Raw genomic sequence first — 14,459 nt, forward strand, 5'->3', positions numbered from 1 at the left:
CCAGATGGAGGAGCGCAGCGCACTAGGAGACGAGTTGAGGATGAGATGATGACGATGACGGCGACGCCAACGCTGACGCTGACGCCGACGCAGACGCTGGCAGCGCACTTAATTAACAAATATACAAACACTTAACATAACCTCAACTGACAGGCACAGGGGGATGGGTGAGGTGGCAGCGAGGGGATGATGGTTGGTTTCTCGATCCATAAAGGGTGGGTGGTTCTGTCAAGGGGGAAGGCATAATGTTAAAGCGAGACAACACTACAAACACATTTGAGTTCGAAACCAAAAACAAAAAGAAGAAAAAAATACGCCCCAATCCCTATTGGATGTTTCGCATTCTGAGAGACAGAGAAAGAGAGTGAGCCAGAGGGAGGGAGAGAGCGCGAGAGAGTTGAAGCTGCGCACAGAGAGCAAGAGAGAGAGAGAGCGAGTGAGACCGAGTGAGAACAACCGGTTTTTTGTTGTTGCCCAGTTGCTCATTTAGCCGTCTCCGCTTAGGCCATTCAGAGAGATTCAGTTGGTCGAGTTCCATGTAACGGGCGAGATCACGTTTATTGCGTCGGGACGTTTGTTTTTTGACCGATTACGTTTAATAGATTTTTTATGTTTAATTGACCGACGCGTCGTCGTATACGTGAGAGTGTATCTGTGTGAGAAAAGTGTATGTGTGCGTGTGTGTGTGTAAATTTTAGCAGCAGCAACCACAGCCGCAGCAGTCGATGGTCAGACTAATTTAAAGAAGAAATATGCCGCCGGCTTTTCTGCCATGAGCTAAAAACTTAAAAACTGCACTCAAATTGGAGGCATGTCCACTTTGGCCAGAAGTTGTTGTCGACCATCAAGCATTCATCTAAAGAGTGAACCCCAATTGGCAAAGGAGGAGGACGAGGAGGAGGCGGCCGAGCAGCACCCTCAGCGCGAAATGCATCCCGATTGCCTGCCCTTGCCGTTGGCCCAGCACATCAGCAGTCCCCAGGTGGAGGAAGCCGATGCCGACGAAGAGGAAGATAACTGTGATGAGCACCTCAATATCGAAGATGCCGAGGAGGATGAAGAGGAGGCCGACTTGGATTTGGAAGATCCGGCCAGCTGTTGCAGTGAGACCAGTGTCCTAAGTGTGGGCCAAGAGCAATCGCAGGCGGCTGCCGCTGCGGTCCAGGCCCAGGCCGAGGCCCGGCAACGTCTGCTGATGTCTCAACTCTATCGGCCGTCGGCCTTCACCAATGTGGAGGAATCTTCATCGCTTTCCATGCCAGCACCCGCCAATAGTTTCCAAGAGGAATTCCTGCGCAAATCCCAGCTATATGCCGAGGAGCTTATGAAGCAGCAGATGCAATTGATGGCTGCGGCACGGGTCAATGCTTTAACGGCAGTGGGCAAAATGTCTAGCCAACTGCAAATGGCTGCAGCAGCGGCGGCTCTGGTTGTTCCAACGGGCCAGGATGCATTGGCCCAGTTAACAGCCACAGCTTTGGGTATGGCTCCCACTCAACAACTGATGATGCCGCATCATCAACAACACCAGCAGCAGCAGCATCCGCATCAGCAACACCTTCATCCCAATAGCAATCATCATCCACAGCAAAGAGATCCTCTTCATAATAATAACAACAATAATAACAACAATGAAAATCTCCATGAAAGAGCGTTGAAATTTAGTATAGATAACATTTTAAAAGCGGACTTTGGTTCCCGTCTCCAGCAACAATTTGCTGCTGCTGGAGCTGGTGGCAATTCTGGAGGATTGGCCCGCATTCCCTCATCCACAAACACTAGTAGTTGTAGTCCACTAAAGCCGCCCAAGAAATCGACAAAACCCCTGAACCTAGCCCAAACAAATGCTGTAACCCCAAGCCTAAGCTTCTCCAGCACATTGGCCAATATATGCAGTAATAGCAATGATTCAAATAGCACGGCAACCAGCAGCAGTACAACAGCCACATCAAATGCAGTTGATTTGGCCAAATCACCTTTAGCCACATCGCCTGCACCGCCTGGAGGCAGCACCACTACGACAGGAGGCGGAGGAGGAACAAATAAAACTGGCGAAGATTCATCGGGTACACCCATAGTGTGGCCAGCATGGGTCTATTGCACACGTTACAGTGATCGCCCCAGCTCAGGTAAGAGGCGTCAGTCAATCTCAACAAAAAAAAAAAAAAAACATCATCACTCAGTGTCCCTACTCACTACTCACTCAGTCATTCGTCGCTTTCCAAATGCAAACAGTGTACGTACTTCAGTTCACACTAGAAAAAAAAAATATATATAAAAACCACTGTTGAGTACCTCATAAAGCGGTTAAGCAAACAGAAGCAGCAGCAGCAACCAACCAACCAACCAACCAGCACCACCGCAACCCACGACGACAACAACGTCAATCTGCAGCTCATTAGTTGGACACAAAACCACCACCGAAAAAAGACCAAAAACAACAACAAGAAGAAGGGACAAGCAACGAGTTTGAATACGAATACGAGTGCTACTAGTACTCACACTCATACCCATACATACTCGTTGTCGTCGTCATTGTCGACTCACCCTCCACCCCATATTCGAAACTTCCGACTTCCATCAAGTGTGTGCTTGAGTGGTTTTTATGTCCTTATGGCTTATGTAACATAACTTAAGCTCATTATGTGACGACGAAATCAACCCCCTGCCCCACCGACCGACCCTTTGCCCCTCGGCCGCTTCTCCCTTTTCAAACGTTCAACAATCATGGCACTCATGAATTTAGTTTATGCCACCGCAGGGAATTCATTATCATTTGGCTTAATCATTTTATGTGGCCAACTAAATCTTATGTGGTAACGAAAGAGACAAACGCACTGTGAGTCAGAGAGAGAGAGAGAGAGACCCTTCTTTTGGGGTGGTTTTTTTGGGGAATTTCCGTAACGGAAACCTCTTACTAAATCATAGTTAATTATGTTATTGGGTGTTATATGAAATTTATTGAATAGAAATATGTAGAAATCACTTGACTCGACATCAATTTAAATATAGCATAAATAATTTTTTGGAATATTATTGGCGAAAGCATTACATTAAAGTTAGCTAATGAAATTTGTGGAAACATTTAGCAACAAAAAAAAATGAGTAATAAGCAGGGTCTTCTTCCATAAAATTTGTCAAAATTTCACGCATATTGTAGTGACAGATATAGAACAGTCGACTTAATTATAGAAATTTTCTACAAAATGTCTAGATATGTACATAAGTCAGCTCTTATTTCGATTAAAATACTGTGGCTTTAGATTTTCTGCAGTTCTATGAATTTAAAGGATATTAGAATATGTTAAATGAACAATGTTGGTTTAGAATGTAATATTCTTTAAATATGATCAAACCCCGTGGCGTGGAAGAATGAGAGAATCCTCCAGGATTTGTTGCCCTAGAAGAGAATATTTTAAGACTAGATAATTATGAAATTTTTTGAAATTAAGGAAACTTTTTTTAAAAGATTCTCTATATAACCCGACTGTGAATCTAGCATATGTGACAGTTATTGCGAGTTTGGAGCTTGTTTTTATGCTTGTATAGAAATTCAATTCAATTCAATTACTTCAATAGTCTCAAAACTGAAATGAAAATTGTGACTAGAAATGAAAATTGTTTGAAAAACTTAAAAAGAATTATTATTATTAAAGTATAGGCTATACATAGTTATAAACTATCAACCTAACTATATTTTACAAGAACTGGCAACTAAGGACTCGGCTTAGAAGAAAACTACATCCATACACTAGCCTTGGATTCAAACCCGGATCCTCGTTGTTCAGTTGACTAAATGACTAGGCCACATACACAACTCATCTACCGAGGATTGCATTAAAAAGAATTAATTAACGTTTAGATTATTTATTCATTACATTCAAAATCTTCTTTATTAATCTTCAAAGAAAAAATCAAATCAACTAAACGCTAAAAACTTCGGGCCCGGTGGGAATCCCACCTTTACCACCCCCATCTCGTCGGGCCTGTTCGTACCTATATTTGTCCGATTTTCGATTTGTATACCTATATTAAAATTTCTTATATTATTTGTTTAAGATTATTGGAATTTCTACCACTACATTAACATCTTCTAAAAGCTTATTCTGTTACATGGCTCATGGAGAGCTTCTAACTCACGAAAACGAAATATAAAAATGACTTCTTTCTTGAATTCGAAGAAAGATTTCTCTATTCCTCTCCTTATGCTATTGAGTTTTGTACCATCTGCAACTGGACAGATCAAACACTGTAGGTTTTTGACAGTTATAGTTCATTTTTAGGTAAGAAACGAATCTAGCCATTATTTGGACTTGCTCTATGAAAGATTTTTTCAAATGTTATTTGCAGATCTGTGATTTAATTAAACAGTCGTAAATCTCTTTGATTATTTTGAAACAAATTCCAATATGCATTTCGTTCTTTATTGTTCGATTATTTCTTTAAACAGCTTTAAATAGCTTTTTAATTTTCTCACTTTAATTTACATTTATTTGGAGCACAACAAATCATTTGATTAAGCGAGTTGAGTTTTTTGATTAGTCAAAACTTCGATGGGTGGTGCGGGGTGGTGCGGGTGAAGTGGTGTGTTTATGCTGTTCTTTATGTAAGAAAATGAATTCCAACTAAACGGGAGAAGTGCATAAATCTAGGCTTTTGGGCTTAAATGGGTTTGTCGCAGCTCGCTAATTAACTTGGACCGATTTTTCTTCTCCTCAACCATATTTCTCTCTCTCTCTCTCTGTCTTTCTCCATTGCCTCTTGCTTTTCCTGTGAGTTTTGAGGTGTGTTTCTTATTTTGTTTTTTTTAAGAGTTTGTTTTTTTTTTGGGTTTTAAATAAATTTAGCGTGACTAAAACGAGATCTCGATCGCATTTGTTGGTTCCATAATTTGAATGAATGTTGTAGGCGATGGCGGCAGCCAGCATATAGGCATCGTCATGAAGTTGGAGTCGGAGTCGGAGTGGCAGTTTGGGCTCCAAAATAAAAAAGCAAAACTGTTGCAGCTGCACAAAACAATGATTTAGCGTGAGATTTGGCTCAACGATGACAAAATCAACGCTTAAATGCCGCAAACTAAAAGCCAAAAACCAAAACAACAAATAAAACTCATAAATTTTAAAGCTTTTGAAAAATTGCCATGGCCAGCCAAAACAAGAAATGTTATTAAATATTTTTATTAAAAGGTGTTAATTTGACAAATTAATGCAACTTGTGTGCATGTGTATGTGTGTGTCCATGAATGTGTAATTAAGTAATTGTACAAATGTGACCAATTGATAACAAAATGGTCGATATACGATTTTCTAAATTATGACCAAAAGTAAATCATAGCTTAATGGCTTTAATATATGGCTTTAGAAGGGGGAGCAAAACAAATTTGTGAAATAACTGAAAAATACTTAGAAAATAATAATAATAATTACATGATTTTCAGATTTCGAATATTTTAAGAGCAATACAAATTGAATAATAAGTGTAAAAAGTTTTAAAAGTTATTTTGAAAAATTAAGATTTCGTTAAATTTAAACTACCTTTGACTCGAGCTCCTTAGTCAGATTAGGATTTTTTTTTAACGTTTAATATATTTGTTGAATCTACTCTAAAATTAGAGCCTAACAACAAGTTTGATTTAAGATAAGTCCTGGGGATATTGCAGGCGGCCCCAATCACTTGTTATTGGGTTGGTCTGTCATTTCTTTTAAGACGAGTTCTATTATTAGTTCGCGTAAGGGAATTGGCAAGAACATTTGGGATAAATATTAAAAAAAATAAGTTTATAGTCTTTTAGTTGTAGTTCCCCACTAGTTTTAGTCTTTAAGACGTATATTTACGGATAGGTCATATTTCTTAACTTTTATCAAAGTCTGCTGATGATAAAACTTGTTTCTTATTCGAAATTTGTAGCTATACAAACAAAATGCTTCAGTTTTTGTGATCTCAGATTAACCTACAGCTGACAATTTGTGTGTTTAGCACTAATGGATACAAAAATATTGCTAAATGAAAGAGCTTATATAGTCAGCATTATTAATTAGTATGCTGCCTTCAGTTGGCAACGCTGCGTATACTTTATATTAATACAATTGTTATTGAACTCTAAAACGGACGAGAACTGAATTTTTCCACTTAGTCAGTTTGTTAGATGTTTTGCATTTTGATATTTTGATTAAATTACTTAATAAATAAATCATCATTGAATATTTTAATGACCTTGGTGGTCTTAGCCTGTCCGTTTAGAAAAGTATATCTTAAACTGTAAGAAAAGTATATGAGTCAACTACTTATAATAAAATAAAAAATCAATTTATTTTGAAAAATATGAAAATGTTCACATTAAAAAATGTAAAATTTTAAACTTGACTGATATTAAGCATAAGGATCTTTTTATATGTAACCCTTTTATATGTGACTCTATATACATACATATGTAGGTACATATATGTCCATATTTCCAATTCTAATAATACAAAATATTGCCGTCTCCTAGCAAAATTCATATAAATAATGGTTTCGTCTAAAGAAAAGTTGGACCAACCCAAATGTTGTATACACTAATTGATAAGATGAAGAACAAAATCTCATTGAACTCACTTAGATGATAACTCTCACTATGTATCTTGGTAGCAAAGCAAAAAAAACGGGGGGGAATGAGCTCAAGATATATCTAAGGAGCCATCACTTGGTGTAATTTTCGCATTTGTTCAGTTTTGGTCACTTTTTAACCGGTAGCTTTAGTGACGGCGAGACAAGACAGCGAGATCGCCACTGAACCATTAAGTAATTTTCAATTTGCTGCAGTACCAACAGCAACAACAACAACAACAATGACAACATAAACAAACGAATTTCAATTACCCATTGGCCTGCCTGCAATTACCCCCGCCGACCCCTCATCACCATCACTCCTCAGCACCCCATCAGGCGGTTGGAAAATTGCTTGAAAGTTTTTCGCTTCGCTTCTGCCAGTTCTCTAAATGGAAAATTTTTTCGCTTAAAAAAAGAGAACTAGAAACCAAAAGAAGCGTACAGCCAGAAGAGACAAGCGGGAAGTGTACGAACATTTTTCAAATGCTTTTCAAACAATTTTTATGATTTGGCAATTTCTCACATTTTTCTAATACAAAGTCTATAATTAATTCTCACCAAATGATATATGCGATTTGGGGAGTGTTGCTAGTTCAACGGGAAGCAAATTATTATGATGATAATAATGTATGTGAGTGAGGTTGTTAATTATGATTTAGTGTGGGCATAAAAGCGACGCCCGACTTCTGCGAAACTAATAAAAATTACGCCTCCATTCCATTCTCATCTCCCGCATCCCGAATCTCTATTTCTCTCTGCTATCCGCCAGCAATTGCCATACGTGATCAAGTCTAATAGCCAACCAATAATTGGCGCCTACTCGACACACTAAACACTTAATTTTGCTCCACTTGTAAAGTCAATTTGTAGCATTTTGCATATTTAGGTGAAGTGTGTGCAAGAATTTAAATTTAGATTTTGACCATGGCCAAAGACAGATCGAGAGAGAGAGAGAGAGAGAGAGAGAGAGAGAGAGAGAGTTGATATTGTACTATAATTGAATATGACCATGGCGAGAGAAAGATAGATGATGAGTCACAGGACGGAAATTTTAAACTAAAGGCAACTAAAGGCCATAAAATATAAACTGATGTTTCTGCATTCCCTTTTGCAAAAACTTCTTCGAGTGATTGCAAAATTATTAGCCATAGATAAGACGGTTGAGGAGAGGGTTCCAATTAGACTCAACTCAGAAAGCTATATACATTGATCGGTGGGATATTGTAGGCCCGTGGGAAGAATTTTTATTTGCCTTTTGCCTACATATTTGTCCCTATCTTAAGATTGCCAATTCTAAGTCTGTTTTCTTGTATTGGATTAGTCCAATGTAGACGCAATTTTGTATTAGTCCTAAGTCCTTTAAGTTAATGAATCGAATAACCATTATGAAATTGTTTACAAGAGATATTAAGAAAGCTTTTTAAAAGGCCATATTTTTCTATATATTCTAGTTGACAAATTTACTTATTACTTACAAAACCAAATGCATATGTTAAGCCTCTGTTGCCAAATGTAATAACAGATATGAGTTTGTGCAGTTTTTGTTTATTTATTTAATACAATTGTATACCATAAGATCTAAAAACGAAAGCCCCTTTGATACCTTCCTGCCTTGACTTCTTCTAACTCTTTATATTCTCATTGTCTTTTTGTTTTGCAAGTAACTTTACTTTAAAGTTTTTAAAGTAGAATTGTAGTGAGTCCGACATGGTCAATAGTTGCTTAATATAGTTACCAAATCCAAATATGAATATATAAATACGCTTACACCATTTCATTTAAGGAATCGATTCAATAGCTTTTATATTCAATAATGAAATAAAATATTAAAGGGATATATTTCAGCTAAGAAAGTTGTTGGCCAATTTCTCGGCCATATAATAAACGGCTTCCTCGTTTGAAATCGATGATTCAAAACTTCCCTTGCCTATGTAGTTCCACAATCTTCCCGAAACAGATTAGAGAGAGAACAGAGAGAGTAATTCAAAGTAAAATGTAAAGGGAAACGCAAGAAGAGAGCCAAAAGTGATGCTAGATTGAACTCTCTTTGAGCTTGCGATATATATCGATAGTTTAGCTAATTAACCCAATGGTTAATATTTTAGAATAATTAAATTAATGAGTTTAAATTCAGGAGTTCTCCTCCAACAAATGTGATTACAAAGGAGTTTCTCTTACAAATAAAATTTAAAAAAAAGAAAGAACTTGAGCACTGTATGAAGACAATGTTTTTAAACCAATTTCAATGCATGATTTTTGAAAATTATGGCAGCTTGCCAGGCGATTTGATTGGCGACAATATAAGAAAAACTTTGAATATTGTACAAAGTAAAGTTTTCAAAAATAGAATTTAATAGAATTAAATAGACCCTTTGAATAATCTATAATATACAAACACATTTACATAGATTAGGTTGTCTGATTAGTTCCTTTAATAAAAGTATCTGACAAGCTGTCAAAGCTGAGCAAAATTAAAGTAAACAGAAATCAATTAAAATATTTCGATTTTTTCCTGAATTTTCTTTCCCAAAGTAGTTAACTACTTTGTTGTTTCTGCAACTGTTTGTAACTCTATTGAATCTTGAATTTGTTTGTATGTATATAAAATCAAATCAAATTCATAAAGTCCTTATTTAAAGCTGACTTTAGTTACATGTTAGAATTGCGTGTAATTTGCATTTCGAAGGCAACAAAAAGCCGCAACAAGAGGCTCATGTCTATGACCCAAATGCATTCATAAATACTTATTCGAAGCTGTCACGTCATATGATAATCACGATATGACGACGTCGATGTATATAGACAGTTGAGAGTGTGTGTGTGTGTGGTGGAGTCAAGAGTGGAGTTTTATGCTCCTTCAAATGGCTGGCAAATTGAGCCATTGACTAACCCGGCTAGACTGTAACTTGGAAGTCATCGTTGTTGCTTCTGTAGTCGTTGTTGTTGTTGTTGTTGATGTTCGTGGTGGTATTATTAAAAGGAAAGTGTGCGCATTTCCTGGCCAAGAACAACAAGCATATTTGCAACACTTTAAGGAAATTTTCCACATGTTGAAAAAAAGGCAGAAAGCCAACTTTTCTTCATGTTCCCACTTCTCACTTACTCGATGTGTGCCTCCAGTTTTGGGTCAAAAACACGCATAACTCGACGCCTGTGTTTGGGTTTGGGTTGGCAATCTGACTTTGCGATTTATGAAGTGACAAAAATTAATTTCAACTGTTAACTTATCGCACGGCCAAATAGCCAACAACAACAACAACAAAAACAGAGGCAGGCAGGAACAACAGCAACAGCAACAACAACAATAACTAGTAGTAGCGCCTTTTAAGGCTTCAGCTTCTGCATCAGCATCAGCATCAGAGCCAGGCCATGCGCCTGCCTGGGTCTGGTAATAAAACTGTCAGAGTTTCAGTTTGCTTTTTTTTTTTCTCTTATTTTTTTTTTTTTTTTGCGTTCAGGCGCGACCAAAACGAGACCAAAACTTGGTATCAGCCATCAGCGAAAAATGTCGTTTAAACTGTGACTGCGACTGTTTGACCGCATTTGGTTAATGCGAACTGGCAACTGGACTTGGTCTAAACTCAGCTCAACTGAATAGCAGTAGTATTAGTAAGTAGCAATAACAACAACTGTAACTCCACTGGCCGATGCTGCTGCACCATAATATGGCCTGAAATTGCATTAGTAAAACACTGTTAATTGTTATGGCCCAAACGGAGCGATAGATAAACTAAATGGCATATACTCAAATGTTAAATAGAAGAGAACTACATAGATGGCTGGAGTTTAAGGAAGTCTTTGTTATTAACTATAACTATGAACCAAAAGTTGATCAAAAATAAATAAGATTCATTTAGTTAAAGCACTTGTTCTATTTTGGCGGAAGATTCCAGCTACCAGTAGCTTTTCAGGGACTAATCTTAATTATTTTAGGTCTAAGTATGGGTGACTTTGCCACTTAGAGGTTGCCAAGGCCATAGAAAGAAAATATGATGGAGATTTATTGAAATGCCAGCCAATTGTCATCATCTAGACCAATTTTACACTCAATCAACTAGGGCTAGGCCCATGCGTTTGCTGGTGTCATAATATAAAAACAAAAAAAGAAGAAAAATTCCAACAAAAAATGTAAATGAAATTTTGTAATATTGAACGCGCAAAAGTAACAGAAACCTCAAGTTCAAGCATCAAAAAACTCAACAAGCTGCTGCGGCCAGAGAGGGAGACCCACCATAAAGACCAACAAACAGACCACCCAGGTTGGCCAAAAAGCAACAGCAAGACAAGTTTCCGCATTTGGTTTATTGTATAACCTGGGCATGGCTGCGACTCATATGAATGTACGATATAAAAATCAATTTTATAACTTCATTTGTTAATTTGAAAACGAGGCAAGAGCCACAGCCAAGCCAAGCGAAATGTTTTACGACTTGCCGGCTTATTTACAGCTGTCAAAATATTTTCTACAACCAAATGACTTCATTCATCAGAGCAAAAAAAACAGAAAACGAAAAAAAAAAAAACCCGAGATTCGAAATGAAATCAAATTCAATATGTATATAATCATAATCAGCAGAGACAATGTGTGGGAGTGGGCAAAGGGTGAGGCCGCTTCTCAGGTATATGGAATGCTCAACAATCGATCTCTTTAGCACGAGGGGACTGCCAGTCAGTCAGGCAGGCAGTCAGTCAGTCATTTCAGTCATTCGCAGTCAATCATTCCATATAAATGTGTATGCATTAAGCCCAAATAAACAAATAAACCAAATAAGCCTCATTACCAACGACTGCAGACAGGCCAAATATGCAGCAACAACAAACAGAAAGAGCCAAGAGAATTTATTGAAATCTAATTAAGCTTGACGGCCCCCAGCAGCAGTCGTCATAATGCTTCTTTGTGGCCATAGTTTGCTTAATCGTTTATTTATGACACAATCCAACTACAATACACAAATGTATGTACATTTATTCAGATATATACTATATATACATATATATATATATTTATTCATGATACAATCCCTGAGTTATGTCAGCATCAGTCACAAGATTTCTTACAATAATCCAATAAAGGGAGTTCTTTTTTACAAATTTTGGTAGATCCGTGTTCTGAAACCACAACTAATCAATTGTTTAGTTTTATAAATCTTAAAAATTTATTTTTTTAAATCATTTTTTCAATTTGTGAATTTGAAACAAAATTTTAAAAGAATCAGTCGAATTCAAAGAATCATAAAGAATCATTCAAAGAATGGCATAATAATTGAACGTCTATTTTTATACCCTTGCAGAGAGTATTATAAAATTGGTCAGATGTTTGTAACGCACAGAAGGAGACTTTTCCGACCCCATAAAGTATATATATTCTTGATCAGCATGAGAAGCTGAGTCGATATAGTCATGTCTGTCTGTGCAAATCAACTTAACGCCGCCATCTTAAGAGCTATCGAGATGAAACTTGAAATTTGAGCTACTTATAGCTCAGATATATGAAAATTCTCAGGATCGGACCACTATATCATATAGTTATAGAAGAAACATAGATGAAGAGATTGGAGTATCTTTATGAAATTTACTAATATGATAGTTTTGGATATAAAACATCAGATCCCAAAATTTCAATCAGATCGGACGAATATAACACAAGTTACAGTCAAAATAAATCGGCTCTACTACGTCATTGCTTGCAATCCACAGAGCAGCTAAGCACACGCATACACACACAGACGCAATGCTACGTAAGCTGTATGTGTATGCGTGCCAATCGCAGCATGCAGAAGAAGAAGAAAAAGAAATGGAAATGATATTTGAAAATATTGATTAAAAATTGTTTTATATCTTTCGAGATTTATAACACTATGTTATTGCTATAATTTTCAAACTATTATTCTCACCTGTAAAAGATAATATTCTTCTATAATATGTTTGAATTCTAAAGAAAACAAACTGAGAACATTAGAATTTCGAATCTTATTGTTAGACACCACAATAGCAAAAAGATGATCAAAAGTAAACAATCACTTTTAGTTTTTAAAATTGTACTATTTGGGCAAATAAACGATTTTCGTAATGATCTAAAAAGTATGCTATTATAAATTATGAGGTTTACAATTGCAATTGTGCAGAATTGAATTGCAAAAAAATTGGTCATATAATTCTTCTTTCTGGCTTTTTGGTGTTAATTGAGGGGCAAACAGCAACTCACACCCTAAAACTCAGTTGCTCCGGCTGCTGATGATGATGATGATGGCTTGAGGCCTAGGAGGAAGTTACAAGTTTTGTATTGGATGAATTTTGTGTGTGTGTGATTTCCAACAGCATTGACATGTTGAATGTGGCTGCTGTTGTTGTAGTCGCTTGGAGATGATGTTGATGTGAATGTCATACAGTTTGACATGTCTGTCGTCTGGACTTTGATTATATTTTATGCGCCCGAGTGTAGTCACGACAGATCTTTGAGTCCCCGAGCTGGATGACTGTATGGATGGATGGATGGATGGATGGATGGATGTATGTATGTATGGACATTGGTAGATGGATGGAGGTCTCAGTTCATTTTCGATATGCGTGTGTGTGGTCAACCGCATTTGTCAAGTTTAATTGGGAAGCGAGCTGGGAGCTTTTGGGTTTTTTTTTCTTCTTTTTTTGGTTTGGTTGTTGTCTGTTTTTAGTTTTTTTTTTTTGTTTTTTTGAATGATTTTTTGATGGTTTTCACTTCTGCCTGAGATACTTTGCATAGGCCCCAGAGCTCAGCTTAGTTGTGTTCCCCACGCTGCGCTCTTCTTACCACTTCTTCTCATGCCTCTTGTCAGACACATGTTGGCGTCGGCGTCTTGCTCTTGGTCTTTGGCTTGCTTATTGTTTGTTTATTACTTGTTTCGCTTTAATTACTTGTTCGTGATCATGATGATGAGGATGATGAAGATGGAGCTGAAGTCGGAGATGGAGATCAGACCCGCAACAGTAAAACCCTATAGTCACACTTATTGGAATTACTGCTTCATTATCAGCATACGATACGATGTGAAATAGGCCGACATTATAAGTAGTTATAGAGTGCCAGCAGATTTTGTTTCTGTTTTTGAGAGTGAAAATTCAGCTCACATATTTATTGTCCATCAGAATTGAAGTGCTAGGTAAATATGCATATGGATAATTGAGTTTTTCCCTTAAAACCTTTGGCTAAATCAGGCTTCTTTTCTTTCATTTCATTTGGCAGCCACAACTAATTGTAGTACCTTAAAAAGAAAGAGAGTCATGAAGATATTGTCTAACCAATGTCAACTGGCATAATATCAAGCAAACTCCTATAAAAAGCTATCAACTTTTGTCTAACTTTTGATCTATATACACACAGAAACACAGAGAACGAAAGGAAGCTCTTGGCCAACATAAAATTAAGTCAAAAGAAAAGAAAAAAAAAAAGCAAAAGCCAAGCCAACTGCAGTTCAGTTAGCCCGTTGTTCGAAGTCGCTGAGCCTCTGTCTCTGAGTCGAGCTCTTGGACCACCCAAGTTGACAGCGAACACGAACACAGCCAGCGATCTTAAGCTCTTGTCCTGTAGTTGAGCAGGAGGAGGTAGAAGTGCTGGAGAAGGCATCCAGAGGAGGTGGGCAGATCAAGTCTATAAGGAAAGAGAGAGAGAGAGGGAGAGGACTGTCTAATATAAACTAGAGATGGCAAATATTTAGTAGAAAATACCATAAAGAATTGCCATTTCTTTCCTTCTTTCTTTGATGATGATGATGATGATGATGTTTGGCTGTCAAAAAGCCAAGACCAAATTGAGTCTAACTTCAATAAGTAGCCCGAGCCACTAGCTTACTACCTACTGTCCTTGTCTCTGTATCTATATATCTATATATATATAT

The 14,459-nt window shown here is 37.2% G+C and overlaps 1 protein-coding gene across 1 annotated transcript in view; it reads left to right on the plus strand.

Moving 5' to 3' along the window:
• The first annotated feature begins 677 nt into the window (after positions 1–677).
• LOC6643363 (homeobox protein invected) overlaps positions 678–14,459 on the plus strand; it is a 40,901-nt gene continuing 27,119 nt past the window's right edge. The window contains exon 1 of the mRNA XM_023176294.2: positions 678–2,129. Within this exon, the coding sequence (XP_023032062.1) occupies positions 812–2,129 (1,318 nt within the window). The 5' untranslated portion in view covers positions 678–811. The remainder of the gene's footprint in view (positions 2,130–14,459) is intronic.

Source organism: Drosophila willistoni (genome assembly GCF_018902025.1).
Source record: "Drosophila willistoni isolate 14030-0811.24 chromosome 2L unlocalized genomic scaffold, UCI_dwil_1.1 Seg168, whole genome shotgun sequence".
NCBI classification, from domain to species: Eukaryota; Metazoa; Arthropoda; class Insecta; order Diptera; family Drosophilidae; genus Drosophila; species Drosophila willistoni.